Raw genomic sequence first — 22,303 nt, forward strand, 5'->3', positions numbered from 1 at the left:
GATAAAGTTTTAAGCTCTCTCAGGAATTCTGCGAGCGATTCCGTAGGCCGCTGGCGGCGAGTAGTGAACACGTGTCGTGCATAGACTTCATTAACAGGCCTCGCATACATATTGTCGAGTAGCGCTAGGGCTTCAGTATACGAACCGGCAGTTTAGTTGAGTAGAGATTCTGTGGCTCACCCTCGCGTGCAGTAGGCTCATTTTCTGCTCCTCCGTTGTTTCGGTTGTGCTTGCTTCCGCCAGGTAGGCTTTAAAACACCGCAGCCAATGAGAAAAAAATTATTTTGCCTCTGCATCCTGCGGGTCGAGTTCCAGTCGCTCAGGCGTGAGGGCTGATTCCATGATTGATCCTGACTGTTTCTTAAGTAGATTAAATTGATGGAACCATCAATTTACTAGACACGTGCTTTAAGATATGAACAGTGGTTTTAATCTACTTACAACAGAGCCAGCCTGTTCCGCGTTGAACTCTCGATGAACTGAACGACTGGCTCTAAGCATTGGTATTTGTACAGCAGTCCAGGGGGAGGAGTCGTGGGCGGAGCCAAGGGTGGAGCCCTGTACAAACTCCTAAGCATTCCCAGCGCTACTCCCCCTAGTGGTCGGGCAACGCAACTGCGCTTACAAATGCATGGTCTCATGTATATACAATGCAGTGTGAATTACGGAGTTACATTCACCACAACAAGTAACGCTGCAGTGAAGTTATTGTGAAAAGCCCCTAGTCGCCACATTCCGGCGCCTGTGCAGGTACACAGAGGGAGAATTCAGAATGTCCAAATTACCTAACAAGCACATCTTTTGGGACTTGTGGGGGGAAACGAGAGCGGCCGGAGGAAACCCACGCAGACACGGGGAGAACGTGCAGACTCCACACAGACTGTGACCCAAGCCGGGAATCGAACCTGGGATCCTGGAGCTGTGAAGCAACACTGCTAACCACTGTGCTACCGTGCTGCCTTATTGAGTTCATATACTCGTGCTGCACAAAATTCACTGAGACCAGCCCTGCCATCAGCATAACCACCTCAAACTAATGGGTAAACACAGCTCCAATTCCGTAAACCATATTTATCTGAAATCTGTCTTGGGATTACAGATCACTAAAACTTCCAAAATGGTTCACTCCATAAAGAGCATTTACAACTGAGCTGTCCCACAATCTCAGACAGTGATAGTGGCCCTATTTTCTGTGTGTACCAGATTCCCGATTACATGAACCACAAACAATGATTAGAAGTAAGTACACAAGGTTACCTCATTGACCTTGCTTTCCAATAAATCTGTGCAAAGCTGTTAAGGTTTCACCTCCATATGAACTGTTGATTGATGCTTTTGGTGATCTGCAATTTGTCCACTCTTTGTTTTCTCCCAGGTTTCCCAAATATGTGTTCCTTTGCCAGGGAACAGTTCCATATTTACAGGCAGCCCTCACTGCTTTACACATCATGAATAAACCTAGGCAATCGAGTGTGTGCAGGGATTTGACCAAGGAGCACATCACTATTGCGATGTTAACCATGCGAAGTACATGCTTCAGTGTTTCAATTGGATGTTAAAGATCCCATTACACTTTTTGAAGAAGTGTAGGAAATTCACTTAAAATCCTTTGCAGCATTCCTCCCTCAACTAACACCAGCTGCCAATTGCCTCAAGCTTATCAGCTATGGTTCTTTTTCACCCCTGTCAAAGATTCAATTGACCCCTAAGATATAGGGAAGGTTGCCCCAGATCACTGGTCACTTCACAAATTTCTAAATGTATCATTGCACAAACCTGTGTATCATAGAATCATAGAATTTACAGTGCAGAAGGGGGCCATAAGGCCCATCGAGTCTCTGCTGGCCCTTGAAAAGAGCACCCTACTTAAGCCTACACCTCCATACTAACCCCGTAACCCCACCTACCTTTTTGGACACTAAGGACAATTTAGAAGGCCAATCCACTGGAGCACTCAGAGGAAACACACGCAGACACGGAGAGAAGGTGCAGACTCTGCACCGACAATGACCCAAGCCCGGAATCGAACCCAGGTCCCTGGTGCTGTGAAGTAACAGTGCTAACCACTGTGCTACCATGCCATACTATGTACTCTGCTTTATCTCTACAGTACACTGACTGGAATATTGGGTAGAGCTGCAGTTTAGGTCTTGACAAGTTCATGTCTCACAGCACTCCTATCATAACTACAATAGATCACGGCATTTAAATTGACCTCTGAAGCCTGGAAAAACCCTACCAAAAACAAGGGTTGACTGACCCAAACATATGAATTTAGAATATAAGTAGGGCACTCAACCCCTCAAGCCTTCTCCACCATTCAATAAGGTCATGGCTGATCTGATTGTAACTTCAACCCCACATTCCCGTTTACACCCGACAACCTTTCACCCTCTTGTTAATCAAGAATCTATCCAGCTCAGCCTTCAGATTATTCAAAGACTCTGCTTTCAATGCCTTTTGTGGAAGAGAATTCCAGAGATTCACAACCCTCTGACAGAATTTTTATTTCTCATCTCCGTCTTGAATAAGTGACCTCTTTTATCTTTAATCAGCAACTCCTAGTTCTTGATTCTCTGATCAGAGGAAACATCCTCTCCATACAGACCCTGCCAATGCTCCTCAGGATTGGAAAGGTTTTGATCAAGCCGCCTCTAGTGGATACAAACCTAACCTGTCCAACCTTTCCTGGTAAAACAACCCACACATTTCTGGTAATCGTCGAGTAAACCTACTCTGAACTGTTTTTTAAAAATTATATTTAATTCCAAACGTCTATAAAAAGATACAACACAGAAACAGTTTGGGGAAACAAACTTCCCAGCACACAACTATACCGTTTGTACAAATTTTCCTCCTTTTTGCTCCCCCCCCCCCCCGAATGAACAACTCCTCAAACATCCTCAAAAAGGAGTAGCATTGGTGGTTCAGTGGTAGAATTCTCACCTGCCACGCGGGAGGCCCGGGTTCGATTCACGGCCAATGCATCGCACCTCTTTTTCATTCCTCTGGCCAGCAGTTTTTCATTCCTCTCTGCATTCTTACCACCACCTTTCTTTCATCACAACTACATTTTCACAGGGGGCAGCACGGTAGCATTGTGGATAGCACAATCGCTTCACAGCTCCAGGGTCCCAGGTTCGATTCCGGCTTGGGTCACTGTCTGTGCGGAGTCTGCACATCCTCCCCGTGTGTGCGTGGGTTTCCTCCGGGTGCTCCGGTTTCCTCCTACAGTCCAAAGATGTGCAGGTTAGGTGGATTGGCCATGATAAATTGCCCTTAGTATCCAAAATTGCCCTTAGTGTTGGGTGGGGTTACTGGGTTATGGGGATAGGGTGGAGTTGTTGACCTTGGGTCTTTCCAAGAGCCGGTGCAGACTCGATGGGCTGAATAGCCTCCTTCTGCACTGTAAATTCTATGATTCTATGAAAGCCACGAACATCCCCCCACCTTACATCGAAACCCTCCGCTGAACCCCTTAACTCGTACTTGATCTTTCTGAGCCGAAGAAAGTCATATAAGTCATCCAGCCAGGCCGCTACCCCCCGGTGGTGTTGCTGACCGACATTCCAATAAGATTCGTCACCAGGCAACCAGAGAGGGGAAGGCCACAACATCGGCCTTCCTTTCCTCCATCAGCTCCGGCTTCTCCGATATCCCAAATATCGCCACCAAAGGGTCCGGCTCGACCTCTTCCCCCACTATCCTTCCTAGCGCTGCGAACACTCCCGCCCAGAATCGCTCCAACTTTTCGCAGCCCCAGAACATGGGCTGGATTCTCCAATAATGCGGCTATGTCCCCATGCCAGCGTAAAAATGCTGGTGTTTCACTCTGGACTTTCCTTAAGTCCTGAATGATTCTCCCATCTGCAGGAGGCTGGCAGGGCACCGGAATGGTTCTTGCAGCTCTGGTTGTGGATACAGGGCCCCGCACTTCCGGTGGGTAGTCCAGGCATGCACACGGCGGTGGACTGCGGTGGCCGGGCTGTGCGACATGGCGGACAGGCACCGCGGACTGGGATGGAAGAAGTAAGTCCCCCCGAGATCGTGCATGCCCGCGGATCGGTGCAGCCCGATCGCATGCCTGGTCAACCATGAGGCCCCCCCCCCCCGGGTGAACGATTCCCCCACTCCCGCCACCAGGGCGGCCTCGGACTGAGTCCGCAGCCGCCACCCGACGTAGCCGACGGCCGATAAGTGCTTAGAACCACGCCATCGGGAACTCAGCCAGTTGCGAGCGAAGAATTGTGGGGGGGGGGGAGGGCTCTGTCAATGGCTCCCCAGCCGCGCTGCATAGTTCACGTGCGTGTGATTCTCCAGGGACCGGTCAGGCCAGTCAAAATTTCGGGGTTAATGCCCATTCTCCGCCCCCATGCCAACCGCGATATCGGCACGGAGGCTAGGAGAATCCAGCCCGATGTGTGTGGTTCACTGGTTCCCGCCCAGACCTCTCACAAATGTCTGCCACCCCCTCAAAGAATTCTTGCCCACGTCATATGTACCCTGTGTATCACCTACCCATTGACCTGGAACTCAATTTAATTCCCCTCGGCTCTAGGACACAATTAAAATCTCCTCCCATGATCAACTGGTGCATGGCCAAGTCTGGGATCACTGCCAGCGACCCCCTTAGAAAACCGACATCTTCCCAATTCAGTGCATACACGTTCACCAACACCACTGGCGTCCCTTCTAATACCCCACTCACGATCACATATCTCCCACCCAGAACCCTCACTTCCTTCGCGCTCACAAACCCTGTTTTCCGAATCATCAAAATTGCCACCCTCCGCGACGTTGAATCAAATCCCAAATGGAAAACCTGATCCACCCACCCCTTCCTTAGCCTAACCTGGTCCTTCACACGGAGGTGCATCTCCTACAGAAAGACCACCTCCGCTTTCAAGCTCCTAAGGTGCACAAAGACACAAGATCCTTTGAGCGGTCCATTGAGCCTTCGCACGTTCCATGTTATCAACGTTACCAGGGGCTTACGCCTCCATTCCCCTCTACCATACGCCATTCTCCCCTTTTGGCTGTATCCCCGTTAATTTCACCCTATACCTGACCCATCCAAGATGGCTCCTTTCTCTGCCCCGAACATGTTTCTTCTCCAACTTCGCCTCTTTGCGTACCCCCCCCCCCCCCACCCCCCCCCCCCCCCCTCCCTACGGCCACCTCTCTCTGCCTTCTCCCCCACCTCACTTCCATTCAACAGCATTATCTGCCAGCGTGGCAACACCAGCACACAGGCTCCTCCAACTGGCCCCACCCCTCTCCCGCCTCTCTGCTCTGTGAAGAAGGCTGACCTCCCCTCCCCAAACAAAGACTCATCTCGAACCTCAGGTCACCTTCCCAAGAACAAACAGAAGGAAAAAAACACAACCCCATTGTTATACTATGAGACCGTGAGAACGAGTGAATATAAGGCTTTATTATCCAGGAACTCGCCTGCCAGTGTCAGCTGTACAAATGAGTGCCACCCACAGGTGGCCGGTCTATATATCACCCAGGGAGGGCGGAGCCAGAGGCGGAGCCCCCTGGGGTTCCAATACAAGGTCATAGGTCACAGCACTATACAGACAGTTCATACTTAGGTGAATACATTCACCACACCCAGGCAGCAGGAGGGGGGATGGGGTCAGCCGTCCCCTTACTAACCTTCCACCCCTGCTACCCTTTGTCACCCCGATGGGAAAAAAAAGAAAAAACCTCTCCACATCGGAGGAAAAGAAACCCCCCCCCACCAACCCCCACTCTACCTGTGTTCCCAATTACTGCAAATTGCCAACACCTCAGACTCCCAGAATTGTTCAGTTCAGTTCTCCTCCAGTTCATGCTCTTTTATAAAGTCATTGGCCATTTCTGGGGTCTCAGAATAGTATTCCAGACCTTCATACATCACCCAAAGCTTCGCCAGGTGGTGCACCCCAAACCTGATCTGCCATCGATATAGCACCGCCTTGGCTTTGTTGAACTCCGCACGCCATTTTGCCAGCTCAGCTCCAATGTCATGGTATATTCGGACCTTGTTCCCTCCCATTCACAGTTGCACTTCTCCCTGACCAACTGCAGAATCTTCTCCTTCTCCACGAACTTGTGGAGCCTCACAATCACCGCCCACGGCGGCTCCCCCACTCTAGGCCTCTGCCTCAGAGATCTGTGCGCTCTGTCCAATTCAGCGGCCTTATCCAACACCCCCTCCGCCACTAGCTCTTCCAGCATCCTCGAAACGTACGTCGTGGCACTTGCACCTTCCACTCCTTCAAGCACGTCACTATTCGCAAATTCTGCCTTCTCAATCTATTTTCCTGCTCCTCCATCTTTGCTTTCAATGTCTTGCAAAGGTCTCCTAAGAGCCTACCTCCATCTCCAATGCCACCAACCGATTGCTGTGGTCCGACATCACCCTCTCAATCTCTCGGATCTGCGACCCCTGTGCCTCCAAGCATTTCTGCACCCTCCCCATCGAGCCCTTCAAGCATACCACAGCACCTTTTATGGCCTTCGAGCGATCCTCCTACATCTCCTTCCTCTGCTGGTGGAACTCTTCCTTGAGGAGGGTCATCAACTGTTCCATCTGGGGCTTTGCTACTTGCGCTAGCCCTTCCCCCTCTACCATCCTTCCACTGGCTGCTGCGCCACAGGTCTCTTCCAACTCCTTGGCTAGGTCTTTTACATTCTGCCGGGTTTGGTAACCAGCAAACGTACCACTCCTGGGGGGAACTTCTCCTCCGAACTTTAATTCCAATTTTCCATTGCTGATGCACCAAATTTCAGGTAAAAAGAACTCTTTTCCATGCCTTCAAGCAGGAGCTGTTTGTGTGCGACCAGGCACACCATGGCCGCCACCGGAATTCCCTCTCTGAACTGCTTCTAATGTATTTAAATATCTGGATTTGTTTATTGTCATATGTATCGAGGTACAGTGAAAAGTATTGTTCTGCGTGCAGCTCAGACAGATCATTCCGTACATGAAATTGGCAGCACGGTAGCACAAGTGGTTAGCACTGTGGCTTCACAGCGCCAGGGTCCCAGGTTTGATTCCCCGCTGGGTCACTGTGCAGAGTCTGCATGTTCTCTCTCTGTGTGTGGGTTTCCTCTGGATGCTCCAGTTTCCTCCCACAGTCTAAAGACGTGCAGGTTAGGTGGATTGGCCATGATAAATTGCCCTTAGTGTCCAAAAAAAGGTTAGGAGGGGTTATTGGGTTATGGGGATAAGGTGGAATATTATAGAATTTACAGTGCAGAAGGAGGCCATTCGGCCCATTGAGTCTGCACCGGCTCTTGGAAACAGCACCCAACCCAAGGTCAACACCTCCACCCTATCCCCATAACCCAGTAACCCCACCCAACACTAAGGGCAAAAAGTGAGGACTTAAGTGGGTCGGTGCAGACTCAATGGGCCAAATGGCCTCCTTCTGCACTGTATGTTCTATGAAAACAAAATACATTGGGCAAAAATAAAATACACAATGTAAATACGTAGACACGGGCATCGGGTGAAGCATACAGGAGTGTAGTACTACTCAGTGGAGATGATGTGTGAAGAGATCAGATCAGTCGATAAGAGGGTCATTTGGGAGTCTGTTTTTGAGTCTGTTCCTGCGTGTTCTCAGACTTTTGTATCTTTGCCCGATGGAAGAAGTTGGAAGAGTGAATAAGCCGGGTGGGAGGGGTCTTTGATTATGCTACCCGGTTTACCACGGCAACGGGAGGTGTAGACAGAGTCAATGGATGGGAGATGGGTTCGCGTGATGGACTGGGATCTGTGTTCATGATGCTCTGAAGTTTCTTACGGTCTTGGGCCAAGCAGTTGCCATACCAGGCTGTGATGCAGCCAGTGAAGGTGCTTTCTATGGTACATCTATAAAAGTTGGTTAGAGTCCATGTGGCCATGCTGAATTTCTTTAGTTTCCTGAGAAAGTATAGATGCTGTTGTGCTTTCTTGGTCATAGCGTCGATGTGGGTGGACCAGGACAGATTGTTGGTGATGTGCACACCAAGGAATTTGAAGCTGTTAACCATCTCCACCTCAGCACCATTGATGTGGACAGGGGTGCGTACGATACTTTGCTTCCTGAAGTCAATGACCAGCACTTTACTTTTGCTGACATTGAGGGAGAGATTAATGTTGTTACACCATGCCACTAGGTTCTCTATGTCCCTCCTGTACTCTGACTCATCTTTGTTCGAGATATGTCCCACCACAATAGTGTCATCAGTCAACTTGTAAATTTTGCTACACAGTCGTGTGTGCACAGGTAGTATAGTAGGGGGCTAAGTACACAGCCTTGTGAGGCCCTGGTATTGAGGACTATCATGGAGGAGGTGCTGTTGTTTATCCTTATTGATTGTGGTCTATGGGTCAAGAAGTTGAGGATCCAGATGCAGAGGGAGGAGCCAAGTCCTAGGCTTTGGAGCTTTGATATGAGCTTGGCTGGAATTATGGTGTTGAAGGCAGAGCTGTAGTCAATAAATAGGAGTCTGACATAGGAGTCCTTATTGTTGAGGTGCTCCAGGAACGAGTGGTGGGCCAGGGAGATGGCATCTGCTGTGGACTGGTTGTGCCGGTAGGCGAATTACATTGGATCAAGGTATTCTGGGATTGTGGAGTTGATATATCTCATGACCAACCAATATGGCAAATATTTCCTTAAATATGGAGACTAATACTCTACACAATACTCCAGATGTGTTCTCACCAATGCCCTATACAACTGAAGCATAACCTCTCTATATTTGTACACACAATAAATGATAACATTCTTTTAGCGTTCCTAATTGCCTACAATATCTGTATGCCTTTTGTGATTCATGCACCAGGACTCAGATCCCTCTGCACCTCAGTGCTCTGCAATCTCCCACCATTTAGATAATAAGCTTCTTTTTTATTTTTCCTGCCAAAATGGACAATTTCATATTCCATAGGAACCCTACACTGCAGAAGTAGGCCATTTGGCTCATTAAACCTGCACCGACTCTTCGAAAAAGCACGCTACCTAGGCCCACTCCCCTGCCCTATCCCTGAAACCCAGCTCATTGATCATTGCCAATCCACCTAATCCGCACCTCTTAGGACTTTGGGAGGAAACCAGAGCACCTGGAGGAAACCCACGTAGACATGGGGAGAATGTACATACTCCACACAGTCACCCATGGCTGCAATCGAACCCAGGCCCCTGCCGTTGTGAAGCAGCAGTGCTAGCCACTGTGCTGCCCACGTTATATGGCAAATATGAAATGTGAACTGTTGGTGTTGGCGCAGGTGTAGCTGGTTGTCATTTTGAAACATGAGTAAAAGCATCAGAAACTCAAATTAAGTCAACGTGACATTTTATTGAACTAATTAATTTTACAAGGATATCTCTAACCACAATCGAAACGTTTCAACAATCGTCAAATTCACCGTGTTTGGCATCCAACGCAAAGAGTTCATCAGATTCATTCTGAGTTACTTTGGCTGTGGCATCATCAGAGGAATTCCACTCTGGGTCAGATTTGACGCTTTGGTTTTAGAATCACCCCTTCGGCTTAAACAGCGAGTATCAGCTTAAACATGATTTTTGTCACCAAAGAAAATTAGATAATTTTTCTATATATGCAGAAATGATTTGGCTTCAAAATAATTTGTTGTTTGTGAAGGACTTCACGTGTTTTGTGAGAGATGTGGCAGATTTTGAAGTGTAAATCTTTCTCATTTCAGGCTAGCTACACCGTTGATCCATGCCCTGAAAAGTTATCGAGCCTGCAAGGTCAGGTGAATGATGTGAAAGGCATCATGTCACAGAACATTGAAAAGGTTCTGGAGAGAGGAGAAAAGCTGGACGATTTAATCATTAAAACAGACGATCTCCAAGCTACTGTAAGTATCCCTTTTTCCCAGCATTACAGGGAAATTCACGAATTTAAAAAGAAGAATGGGAAAAGAAGTTCGGTCTGTATATTCGGCCTTGGAAATAGTTTCCCAAATATTTTTCATATTTTTCTCTGCATATTTTCTTCAAGGTTATGGGGGGCTAAGGAATATCTCCATTTTGTTACACCTAGTGTTAGCATCAATTATACCAAATCAGATGGAACCAGTCAGATGGTCAGTCCATATGACCTCACCGATATATTTTTGGCCGCAATCCCATGCGGATTACATTTTTGGTTTCTACACCAGCAATGTGTGTGACTTTTCCATGTGAAGCTGCCCATTTATATCAGTTTGCAAGCAGTGCAACTTTTGGGTGGAGCAGACCCCCATAAGCCAGCTATGGGAAAATTGCATTGTTGGCATGGTGTAGGCAGAATAGGCTCTCATAGTCAGCCAGAGTGGCAGCCAATACCATTGTCTGTCATGACGTGGATGCTACAACGTAGGGACTGTCAGCAACTGCAACACTGTGACCTGAAAGAGATATGACACTGACATTCTGTGATTCTGTGATCTCAACAACCTAAAAGATCAAACCTGCACCACCCTGCCTTATGACACCATTGTGAACCATATGTTTTTATTTAATTATTCAAAACAGTGCATTATCTCCTTGAGTTTTGAGTGATGATGCTCATGTCAGATGTACGTGTGGAATATGACTGGTGGGTGGAGGACGTATTACATGAAAAGAAAGAGAGACAAACTCTGGAAGAGATTTGGTTTAGTCTAGTCTTCTCAATTTGAAAGGTCTATTAATTTGATTGGAATTGTGCAAAGAACACCCCTGAGCTGTGTTATCTTAATTGCTTAATTCAAACTGTTGAATAATTCACTTTTTTTCCAGCAAACGAAAACTTTAAATTAATAGGAGTGGATATTTGCTGACAATATTGAAAAGAGCAAATCAAACATTTGTAGCAAAAAGTGGGGAGAGTTTTCTTAAAACACTTTCAAAATCGTTTCCTTAAGCAGTATGTTGCATGTTCAACAAGGGAGGTGCAGTGCTAGATTGCATTCCGTGAAAGAAGAATAATGGGATATCATCTTCATAACTTAATTAGGTACACATTGCACAGTGGTTAGCACTGTTGCTTCACAGCGCCGGGGACCCGGGTTCGATTCCTGGCTTGGGTCACTATCTGTGGGGACTCTGCACGTTCTCCCCGTGTCTGCATAGGTTTCCTCCAGGTACTCCGGTTTCCTCCCACAAGTCCCAAAAGACGTGCTTGTTAGGTGAATTGGACATTCTGAATTCTCCCTCTGTGTACCCGAACAGGCGCTGGAATGTGGTGACTAGGGGATCATCACAGTAACTTCATTACAGTGTTATGTAAGCCTACCTGTGACAGTAATTAAGATTATAAAAATGGATAAAGATAAATGTTTTGGACTCAAAATTAATTCAAGTGAAAGGAAAAGAGACCTACCCCCAAATGAATTAGTTGGAGCGAATGGCAGATGAAACATTAGACTGGCAGTGGAAAATAATTAAATATGAGGGCTCTAAAAGTCCACAGGGACACATATCACAGCATATGTGAGAAGGTGTATGTTTCAAGACCACTGCTGCATTTTTCAAAGTATAAGGTGCCCTTACAATGACCAGCAGGTTCAATGCTTTTCTGTTGCTAATTCCAAGTATCACCTCACATTACAAAACATTGAATTGTGGTTTTCTGTATAAGCCTATGATGGCAGTGAGAAGAGGGCAAGTGCTCCAAAACTTGCCGCACCCCTAGCCAAGCTGTTCCAGTACAGCTACAACACTGGCATCTACCTAACAATGTGGGAAATCTCCCAGATATATCCTGTACACAAGAATGAGGACAAATCCAACCCAGCCAATTACTGCCCATCAGTCCAGTCTCCATCATCAGTAAACTGATGGAAGGGGTCATCAGCAGCGCAATCAAGCAGCTCTTTCTCAGCAATAACCTGCTCAGGGATGTTCAGTTTGGGTTCCGCCAGGATCACTCAGCTCCTGACCTCATTGCAACCTTGGTTCAAACATGGACACACCAACCTTGGTTCCAACATTAATGCCAGAGGTGAGATGAGAGTAACAGCCCTTGACATCAAGGCAGGGTCTGATCAAGTATGGCATCAAGGAGCCCTAGGTAAACAGGAGTCAATTGGAATCAGGGGGAAACCCACTATATTCTGTGGACCCTATGGTTTCACCTTCTTTTAAGCAAGCTGGCTTTCTCTAAAGTAATTTCTGAGCTCTCCTCCTGTTTGAGTTTATTCATTCATATTTGCTGCCATCTACACCTGGGAGGTAAAGAAGGAATATCATCTACTAAGCATGATACATACTCACTGACAGGCCTGCCAACGCTGCAGTTCACACTTGGTGCCATTTAGTGAATATGCAGTGTGCAAGTAAATTATGAACCAGGACTTTTATGTGTCTCAGAAGTGAGGCAGTTGGGTAGGCTTACCTTAAAGGCAGTTTTTCTTTAAACTGTGTCATCTTCCTAAGCATCTGTTCCCAAGCTCTGTGATTAATGCATACATTACTGAGACTGGCTGGCTGCCACCTGATGTCAGGTGCTGCCCAATTCTCCCCTGGGGAGATCGCTATGGAATAAACAGGGCAGCTCTCCTTACACACAACCTCAGCCAACGATGCTACTACTTCACTCAGGCAAAAATATGCTTTGCAATTATGTAGCCCAATTTATATCCCAGTTGCGACTGCCTACCTTTAATAATTATTATTTTTCTTATTGTCACAAGTAGGCTTACATTAAGTAATGAAATGAAGTTACTGTGAAAATCTCCTAGTGGCCATATTCCGGCGCCTGTTCAGGTACACAGAGGGAGAATTCAGAATGTCCAATTCACCCAACAGCACACCTTTTGGGAATTGTGGGAGGAAACCGGAGCACTGCAGGAAACCCACGCAGACTCAGGGAGAACGTAGACTCCGCGCAGACAGTGACCCAAGCTGGGAATCGAACCTGGGACCCTGTGCTACCGTGCCGCCGAGCTTGCTGAAAGAATAATGGTTAGGGTGACTTCAGAAGTTCTTGTGGGGTCAGGCCTCATCCACTGGGCAATAGATACTTGTTGCACCTGGTTCATGATAGCTTAAAAGTGGCACACAACAGTTGGATTTGTGGAGTTGTGTCTTGAGGTCAGGGGTTTTCTTTGTTGAACTCTACAGCACAAGGAAGGAGAGCAGGAGAATGGCAGCTTGTATTGAGGCTCAGGACGGCAAGACTGAATCAATGATGGTGGGGAGGGGTGGCGTCAGGGGCATGGGAGTGAAATGGGAAGTAATAATGTAAATTATTTACAAGTGAAATTTTAATTTGACAAAAACACCCATACAATCTTTTTGCTCACATGTTACGTTAACGGCAATGAAGTTGGGCAGGAAAGTTGTGGCCTTGATGCATGTGGTAAACATCACTGGTAACACACTACATGTATTATGGTACTGCCACTGTACTACAGTTAATACAGTACATCCCAGCCTGCTAGTGATGGGAGACAAGGAAATAGCTGAGGAACTTAATAAGTACTTTGCATCAGTCTTCACAGTAGAAGACATGAGTAATATCCCAACAATTCAGGAAAGTCAGGAGGCAGAGTTGAATATGGTTGCCATCACAAAGGAGAAGGTGCTAGAGAAACTAAAAGGTCTGAAAATTGATAAATCTCCGGGCCCAGATGGGCTACATCCTAGAGTTCTAAAGGAGATAGCTGAAGAAATAGTGGAGGCGTTAGTTATGATCTTTCAAAAGTCACTGGAATCAGGGAAAGTCCCAGAGGATTGGAAAATCGCTGTTGTAACCCCCCTGTTCAAGAAGGGAACAAGAAAAAAGATGGAAAATTATAGGCCAATTAGCCTAACCTCGGTTGTTGGCAAAATTCTAGAATCCATCGTTAAGGATGAGATTTCTAAATTCTTGGAAGTGCAGGGTCGGATTAGGACAAATCAGCATGGATTTAGTAAGGGGAGGTCGTGCCTGACAAACCTGTTAGAGTTCTTTGAAGAGATAACAAATAGGTTAGACCAAGGAGAGCCAATGGATGTTATCTATCTTGACTTCCAAAAGGCCTTTGACAAGGTGCCTCACGGGAGACTGCTGAGTAAAATAAGGGCCCATGGTATTCGAGGCAAGGTACTAACATGGATTGACGATTGGCTGTCAGACAGAAGGCAGAGAGTTGGGATAAAAGGTTCTTTTTCGGAATGGCAACTGGTGACAAGTGGTGTCCCGCAGGGTTCAGTGTTGGGGCCACAGCTGTTCTCTTTATATATTAACGATCTAGATGACGGGACTGGGGGCATTCTGGCCAAGTTTGCCGATGATACAAAGATAGGTGGAGGGGCAGGTAGTATTGAGGAGGTGGGGAGGCTGCAGAAAGATTTAGACAGTTTAGGAGAATGGTCCAAGAAGTGGCTGATGAAATTCAACGTGGGCAAGTGCGAGGTCTTGCACTTTGGAAAAAAGAATAGAGGCATGGACTATTTTCTAAACGGTGACAAAATTCATAATGCTAAAGTGCAAAGGGACTTGGGAGTCCTAGTCCAGGATTCTCTAAAGGTAAACTTGCAGGTTGAGTCCGTAATTAAGAAAGCAAATGTAATGTTGTCATTTATCTCAAGAGGCTTGGAATATAAAAGCAGGGATGTACTTCTGAGGCTTTATAAAGCACTAGTTAGGCCCCATTTAGAATACTGTGAGCAATTTTGGGCCCCACACCTCAGGAAGGACATACTGGCACTGGAGCGGGTCCAGCGGATATTCACACGGATGATCCCAGGAATGGTAGGCCTAACATACGATGAACGTCTGAGGATCGTGGGATTATATTCATTGGAGTTTAGGAGGTTGAGGGGAAATCTAATAGAAACTTACAAGATAATGAATGGCTTGGATAGGATGGACGTAGGGAAGTTGTTTCCATTAGCAGGGGAGACGAGGACGCGGGGGCACAGCCTTAGAATAAAAAGGGAGTCACTTTAGAACAGAGATGAGGAGAAATTTCTTCAGCCAGAGAGTGGTAGGTCTGTGGAATTCATTGCCACAGAGGGCGGTGGAGGCCGGGACATTGAGTGTCTTTAAGACAGAAATTGATAAATTCTTGATTTCTCGAGGAATTAAGGGCTATGGGGAGAGAGCGGGTAAATGGAGTTGAAATCAACCATGATTGAATGGTGGAGTGGACTCGATGGGCCGAATGGCCTTACTTCCGCTCCTATGTCTTATGGTCTTATGCTGGCTCCTCCCAAGCCTCAATTGTCTCACCATTTCATCCCTTGGTCATTGGTGGTACATCAATTTATTGCACTAGAATTTTAGAGGTGAACGTCTTAATCAAGCCTGATCACCTGGTGCTGAACCCTGATGCCACAGCCACCATCAAGCACTGGCTAGCCTGCTTTGAAGGATATCTCGGAGCAGCCACTGAAGCCCTCTCAGACCCGCAGAAGCTCCAGTCCCTCGACTCACGGGTGAGCCCACAGGTTTACCCCTGCCTTCGGGACACACACACCTACACGGAAGCGATGGCATCACGAAAAGGACAGTACATCAAGATTGTGAATCAGGTGTTCGCCAGGCACCTCCTAGCCACGAGATGGTAACCCCCGGGGGAATCTCAGGACGATTTCTTGCGTGCTCTGCGGATACTTGGTAGGAACTGTAATTGCAAGGCGGTGTCGAGCAGTCCAACACACAGAACCGCTGATCAGAGACGCCTATGCACGGGCATCAAGTCCAATTATGTTTGCCAGCGATTATTAGAAGGGAGTACGCTCGACCTTACAGAGACTGAACAGCTCGCTAACTTCCTAGAAGTGGCCTCCCATAATCTAGAGTCCTCCACCTGCGACCGCGCGGCACCCTCGTGGGCGTCATGGGCCCCACCATCTTCCGACCCGAGTATGCCGCAAGCCTACACCACCCGGCAGCCAGCTAACTCCAGAGACCCCAAATGCTAATTTTGTGGCCAGTCCAAGCACCCCAGACAATGCTGCCCAGACCTAGGAGCGTGACCTGCAACGGATGTGGCAAGGGCCACTTTGTCTCCGTTTGCCAGGCCCGTTCTGTCGCTGCCTTTTCCAGGCCCAACATCGCTGCACCCTCCACTTGCGATGCAGGGGCGCCGCATCTTCGCCGCAACCTGCCACGTGCGGCCTGTGGGTGCCGCCATCTTGGATGCTGTCCGCCATGTGCGCCGCCATCTTGGATGCTGTCCGCCATGTGCGCCCTGTGGGCGCCGCCATCTTGGACCGCGCTTCAGGACCCCTGCTCGCCTGGCCGTTCGAGGCCTGCCAATACCTCCACCACCGCCAACCAGCCCAACAACTCCCAACATCTTCTGCAGCTCGCCTCCATCACCCTCGATCAGTCTCGACCCCGCAGCCTCGCGACCGCTACAACGACTGTACGGATCAACGGGCACGAGACGACCTGCCTCTTCGACTCTGGGAGCACAGAGAATTTCATCCACCCTGCTACAGTAAGGCGCTGCTCCATCCCGGTCCACCCCGTCACCCAAAAAATCTTCCTGGCCTCCGGATCCCATTCCGTACAGGGGATACTGCATCGCGACCCTCTCCGTACAGGGCTTAGAGTACAGTAACTTCAGACAAGTCCTCCCCCACCTCTGCGCTGCCCTGTTACTAGGTCTCGATTTTCAGTGCCACCTCCAGAGCCTTGCTCTGAAGTTCGGCGGACCCCTGCCCCCTCTCACCGTCTGTGGCCTCACAACCCTTAAGATCGACCAGCCCTCACTTTTCGCAAACCTCACCCCGGACTGTAAGCCCGTCGCCACGAGGAGCAGATGGTACAGTGCACAGGACAGGACCTTTATCAGGTCGGAAGTCCAATGGCTTCTGCGGGAGGGGGTCATTGAGGCCAGTAACAGCCCCTGGCGAGCTCAAGTGGTGGTAGTTAAGACTGGGGAAAAACACCGGATGGTCATCGACTACAGTCAGACCATCAACCGGTACACACAGCTCGATGCGTACCCCCTCCCACGCATATCTGACATGGTCAATCAGATTGCGCATATCGAGTCTTCTCCACAGTTGACTTGAAGTCCGCCTATCACCAGCTCCCCATGTGCCCGGAGGGCCGCCAATACACTGCATTCGAAGCAGATGGCCGCCTCTATCACTTCCTTAGAATTCACTTCAGCGTCACCAATGGTGTCTCGGGCTTCCAGCGAGAGATGGTCCAAATGGTTGACCAGTACGGGCTGCGGGCCACGTTCCCGTACCTAGATAATGTCACCACTTGCGGCCACAACCAGCAGGACCATGACGCGAATCTCCAGAAATTCCTCCATACCGTTTTCCGCACCACCCGCTTAGCCATCCTTGGCAATGTTGTGGAAAATGGAGTCCTGGGGCCCAAAGCCGTCCACATGCGCCCCCTCCTGGAACTCCCCCTCCCCCACTGCCCCAAGGCCCTGAAATGATGCCTGGGGTTCTTCCCATTTTACGCCCAGTGGGTCCCTAATTATGCGGACAAGGCCCGGCCACTCATCAAGTCCACAGTTTTACCCTGACGGCTGAGGCCCGCTGGGCCTTCAACAACATCAAGGCGGACATCACCAAAGCCACGATGCACGTGGTCGACGAGACCCACCCCTTTCAGGTGGAGAGCGGTGCATCGGACGTGGCTCTGGCTGCCACCCTCAACTAGGCGGGCAGACCCATGGCTTTCTTCTCCCGCACCCTCCATGTCTCCAAAATTCGGCACTCCTCTGTCGAAAAGGAGACCCAAGCCATTGTAGAAGCTGTGCGACATTGGTGGCATTAGCTGGCCGACAGGAGATTCACTCTCGTCACTGACCAACGGTCGGTTGCCTTCATGTTTAGCAATACACAGCGGAGCAGTGGGGCAAGATCAAGAACGACAAGATCTTGAGGTGGAGGATCAAGCTCTCCACCTATAATTATGAGATCTTGTATTGCCCCCAGATGCCCTATCTCGCGGTACATGTGCCAGCGCACAAGTGAACTGACTCCGGGCCCTCCACAATGACTTCTGCCACCCGGGGGTCACCCGATTCTTCCGTTTTATCAAGGCCCGCAACCTGCCCTACTCCATCGAGGAGGTCAGTACCGTGACCAGGGACTACCAAGTCTGTGCGGAGTACAAGCCACACTACTACCGGCCAGACAGAGTGCATCTGGTGAAGGCCTCCCACCCCTTTCAGCGCCTCAGCATGGACTTCAAAGGGCCCCTCCCCTCCACTGACTGCAACGTGTACTTTCTCAATATCATTGACGAGTACTCCCGCTTCCCTTTCGCAATCCATGCTCCGACATGACGTCTGCCACGGGCATCAAGGCCCTACACAGCGTCTTCAGCTTGTTCGGTTTCCCCACCTACATCCATAGCGATCGGGGATCATCCTTCATGAGTGATGAGCTGCGTCAGTTCCTGCTCAGCAAGGGCATCGCCTCGAGCAGGATGACCAGCTACAACCCCCGGGGAAACGGGCAGGTGGAGAGGGAGAACACGATGGTCTGGAAAGCCGTCCTGCTGGCCCTTCGGTCTAGGAATCTCCCGGTCTCCCGCTGGCAGGAGGTTCTCCCCAATGCGCTCCACTCTATCCAGTCGCTCCTGTGCACTGCTACTAACGAGACCCCTCACGAACGTGTGTTTGCCTTCCCTTGGCAGTCCACCTCCGGGGTCTCGCTCCCAACCTGGCTGACAATTCCTGGGCCTGTCCTCCTCCGGAAGCATGCGAGGAGTCATAAATCGGATCTCCTTGTTGAAAAAGTCCTCCTTCTCCATTCAAACCCACAATACGCCTACGTGGCACACCATGACGGGCGACAGGACACAGTCTCCCTCCGGGACCTGGCACCCGCTGGTTCCCCATCCACAACCACCACCACCCCCGACCTGGTACCGTCCCCTCCCCCTCCGGTTGCCTCCCCTGCACCGTTCACCCTCCCACCAGCGACCCTCACCACAGCCCCCACCCCAGCAGCGTCCGTCCCCTCACCGGAACCACTAAGGGGTGACGAAGACGAGAACACATTCCTGGAGTCACAGGTACCCACATCGGCGTCCACACCACAGCCAGGACTGAGGCGATCGCAGCGGAGGGTCAAAGCCCCCGACAGACTCAACCTGTAACGTTGTTTTCGCCCCCGCTGGACTTTTTTTTTTTAACAGGGGGTGAATATGGTAAACAGCACTGGTAACACACTACATGTATTACGGTACTGCCATTGTACTATAGTTAATACAGTACATCCCAGCCTGCTGGCTCCTCCCAGCAGGCGCAGTATAAAAGGGTACGCTCTCCAGCGCTGCTTCCATTCTGGTTCCAGCTGCAGGAGGCTTTACATCTAGTGCAATAAAGCCTCAATAGTTTCACCATTTCGTCTCGTGGTCATTGATGGTACATCAATGCAGAGCCTCTCTCTTCAATCAGAGGCTCTTTTATAAGCCATGGTAGTTTTTGCATTGTCAGCTGATGACGGGTTTCACCACTGAGAAAAGGTTCCCGCCACAGAATCTCATGTGCTTCCCTGAACACTGCTGGCACTTTAAACTTTAATTGGAAAAAGCAAGAGAGCAGAAATGGCTCAAACGTCCAGGTCCACCATTGTGAACATGCCACTGACAATATTCTGTGCATAGGCCTGAAAATCAACCTGAACAGAGAGGAAATAGAATTGATCGTTCCTGAATGTTGGGTTTGGATTTCAAACTCCTTAATCACGTTGCATACTTAGTAGGATATAAAAGCAACGTGTTTCCTCATTCAGAAGGAAATAAGTTATTAAATTGTCAGAAAATGCCACGGGAAAATGCTCCAACAATTTCTTACGGTAGGAAAGGCCTTTTTAATTAAACTATTTAATTCAATGGAATTGAAAGCAGTTTCTATTAAGATTGTTTCACATAATAATAATAATCTCTATTAGTGTCACAAGTAAGCTTACATTAACACTGCAATGAAGTTACTGTGAAAATCCCCTAGTCACCACATTCCGGCGCCTGTTCGGTACACTGAGGGAGAATTCAGAATGTCCAAATCACCTAACAAGCACGTCTTTTAGGACTTGTGGGAGGAAACCGGAGCACCCGGAGGAAACCCACGTAGACACAGGGAGAACATGCAGACTCCACACAGAGAGTGACCCAAGCTGTGAATCGAACCTGGGACCCTGGCGCTGTGAAGCAACAGTGCTAACCACTATGCATGGACTAATATGAATGAGTGGCAGAGCACAATTTGATTGTCACATATATCGATATTTTAACAGTTATTTCACAGCAGGGAGATAGATGTGTTATTTTTAAATCATACTTCTAAGTTGAATTTTTTTTAAGAAGGCTAGCTTCTCAGGACAAGCTCAAAATGGGATGTAAATCAGATTGGCTCGGATAATGGGAGCTCAATAAAATACTTTCCAACATTCATTCACATCAGAGGGTTTCAAATGCTTTGTCTTTTTGAGTTTTGTGGGAAGCTAACTTCAAGGGGCCTCCATCCAAGTAGGTTTGATTTGTAGCTCTCTCAGCCAGCCCACAGGGGGCTGAAAGGGGCAGGTGAAAAAGGACCTAGCTTCATGCTGAGGTGAGGTTTGAAACAGCAAGTCTGCAAGGGCGGTCAATCTTTTGTGAAGGAAAAAGTTAGAAGGGCCTCCGTTGAGGATAGAAATATGGGTGGATTAATTAGAAAACTTATTTTTTTAAGCTAAGTCAGACAACCTACCAAAGAAGGATCAGTGGTCTTATGAAAATATATTGTCCCGCTTGAAGTAAATGACTCTCAGGGCAGCACGGTAGCATAGTGGTTAGCACAATTGCTTCACAGCTCCAGGGTCCCAGGTTCGATTCCCAGCTTGGGTCACTGTCTGTGCGGAGTCTGCACGTTCTCCCCGTGTGTGCGTAGGTTTCCTCTGGGTGCTCCGGTTTCCTCCCACAGTTCAAAGATGTGCAGGTTAGGTGGATTGGCCGTGTTAACTTGCCCTTAGTGTCCAAAATTGCCCTTAGTGTTGGGTGGGGTTACTGGGTTATTGGGATAGGGTGGAGGTGTGGGCTTGGGTAGTGTGCTCTTTCCAAGAGCCGGTGCAGACTCGATGGGCCGAATGGCCTCCTTCTGCACTGTAAATTCTATGATCAGCTCTCTGTATTTCACCTTACTATGAAACAGAACAATTTACAATTCAAACCAAACTTCACCACATCTTAACTTAAGCGTATCTGCATTGGATAGGTTTAAGAAGTGCACCCAATGGCATGAGTGCCTAGTCCAATTTGCAAAAGGGACACCATTATTACACCTGAGTCCAACTATCAAACAAGTAGATCCAGGGTGGTGCCAGTAAATTCCATGAAAGTAAGACATTCAGAGCACTTCTGAAAGCAATGATGCCACAGAACCCAAGAAGGTATCCACAGGAGGTGTGAATTTGTAACAGTGATATGGATCATTTACTAGTCAGCAAGACCCTTGCAGTTCACCAGCAACAAAGTGGACTCTGAGTAAAGTGTTGTGGACAAGGTTTCTCTATCTGTACATTCTTGCTGGAATGTGGCCTTCCAAATTATTTGTTTTAGGGAGGCAGGATGAGGATTTGGTTGGAACACCGATACATACTCGCTATCCTTTTCTCACCACAGATGCTGCCAGACCTGCAGAGATTATTGCCCAGTATTTTCTGGTTTTCGTTTCAGATTCCAGCATCCGCAATAATTTGCTTTTAATTTACTCTCTATCCTGTTTGATTTCAGGCCGACTCTTTTCAGAAGACATCCACAAAGATTGCAAGGAAGATGTGGTGGAAAAACAAAAAAATGATCATTATCATTGTGGTAATTGTGATTGTGATCATCGTCCTCATCATTCTCTTTGCCACAGGTGTCATCCCAACATAGGGCCTTCCTACCTTGCACTGATGGAACAATTACTGGAGCAATTTCACTTTCTTGTATATAGTGCAATTCTTCTCTAGAAATATGTATTAAATGCTATAAATAGAACAAATTACATGACAATCATATGTATGTAAAGATGTACAACAACTTTAAAAAAACAAATGAATAATAAAGGAATTTATATTTGAACTTTATTTATTCCTATAAATTAAAATAGTTCTACCTACATTGTTACAAAGCCTATTTAATTGTATGTAGAACATATTTCCAGCTTAGACCATAAAACTTAGGAGCAGAATTAGGCCAATCGGCCCATCGAGTCTGCTCCTCCATTCAATCATGGCTGATATTTTCTCATCCCCATTCTCCTGCCTTCTCCCCATAACCGCTGAACCCCTTATTAATCATGAACCTATTTATCTCTGGCTTAAAGACACTCAGTGATTTGGCCTCCACAGCCTTCTGCGGCAAAGAGTTCCACAGATTCACCACCCTCTGGCTG

The 22,303-nt window shown here is 48.2% G+C and overlaps 1 protein-coding gene and 1 non-coding gene across 2 annotated transcripts in view; both read left to right on the forward strand.

The window, feature by feature from the left end:
• The window catches only part of si:ch73-234b20.5 (uncharacterized protein LOC449923 homolog), a 63,215-nt gene extending 41,220 nt beyond the window's left edge, over positions 1-21,995 (forward strand). Inside the window, exons 2-3 of the mRNA XM_038791659.1 lie at positions 9,707-9,865; positions 21,658-21,995. Coding sequence (XP_038647587.1) covers positions 9,707-9,865; positions 21,658-21,801 — 303 coding nt within the window. The 3' untranslated portion in view covers positions 21,802-21,995. The remainder of the gene's footprint in view (positions 1-9,706; positions 9,866-21,657) is intronic.
• Positions 2,917-2,987, forward strand: trnag-gcc. The gene has a single exon. It is a non-coding gene; the product is annotated as a tRNA-Gly (tRNA).
• Positions 21,996-22,303: the final 308 nt, after the last annotated feature.

This window comes from Scyliorhinus canicula, chromosome 3, assembly GCF_902713615.1.
Source record: "Scyliorhinus canicula chromosome 3, sScyCan1.1, whole genome shotgun sequence".
Taxonomy (NCBI): Eukaryota; Metazoa; Chordata; class Chondrichthyes; order Carcharhiniformes; family Scyliorhinidae; genus Scyliorhinus; species Scyliorhinus canicula.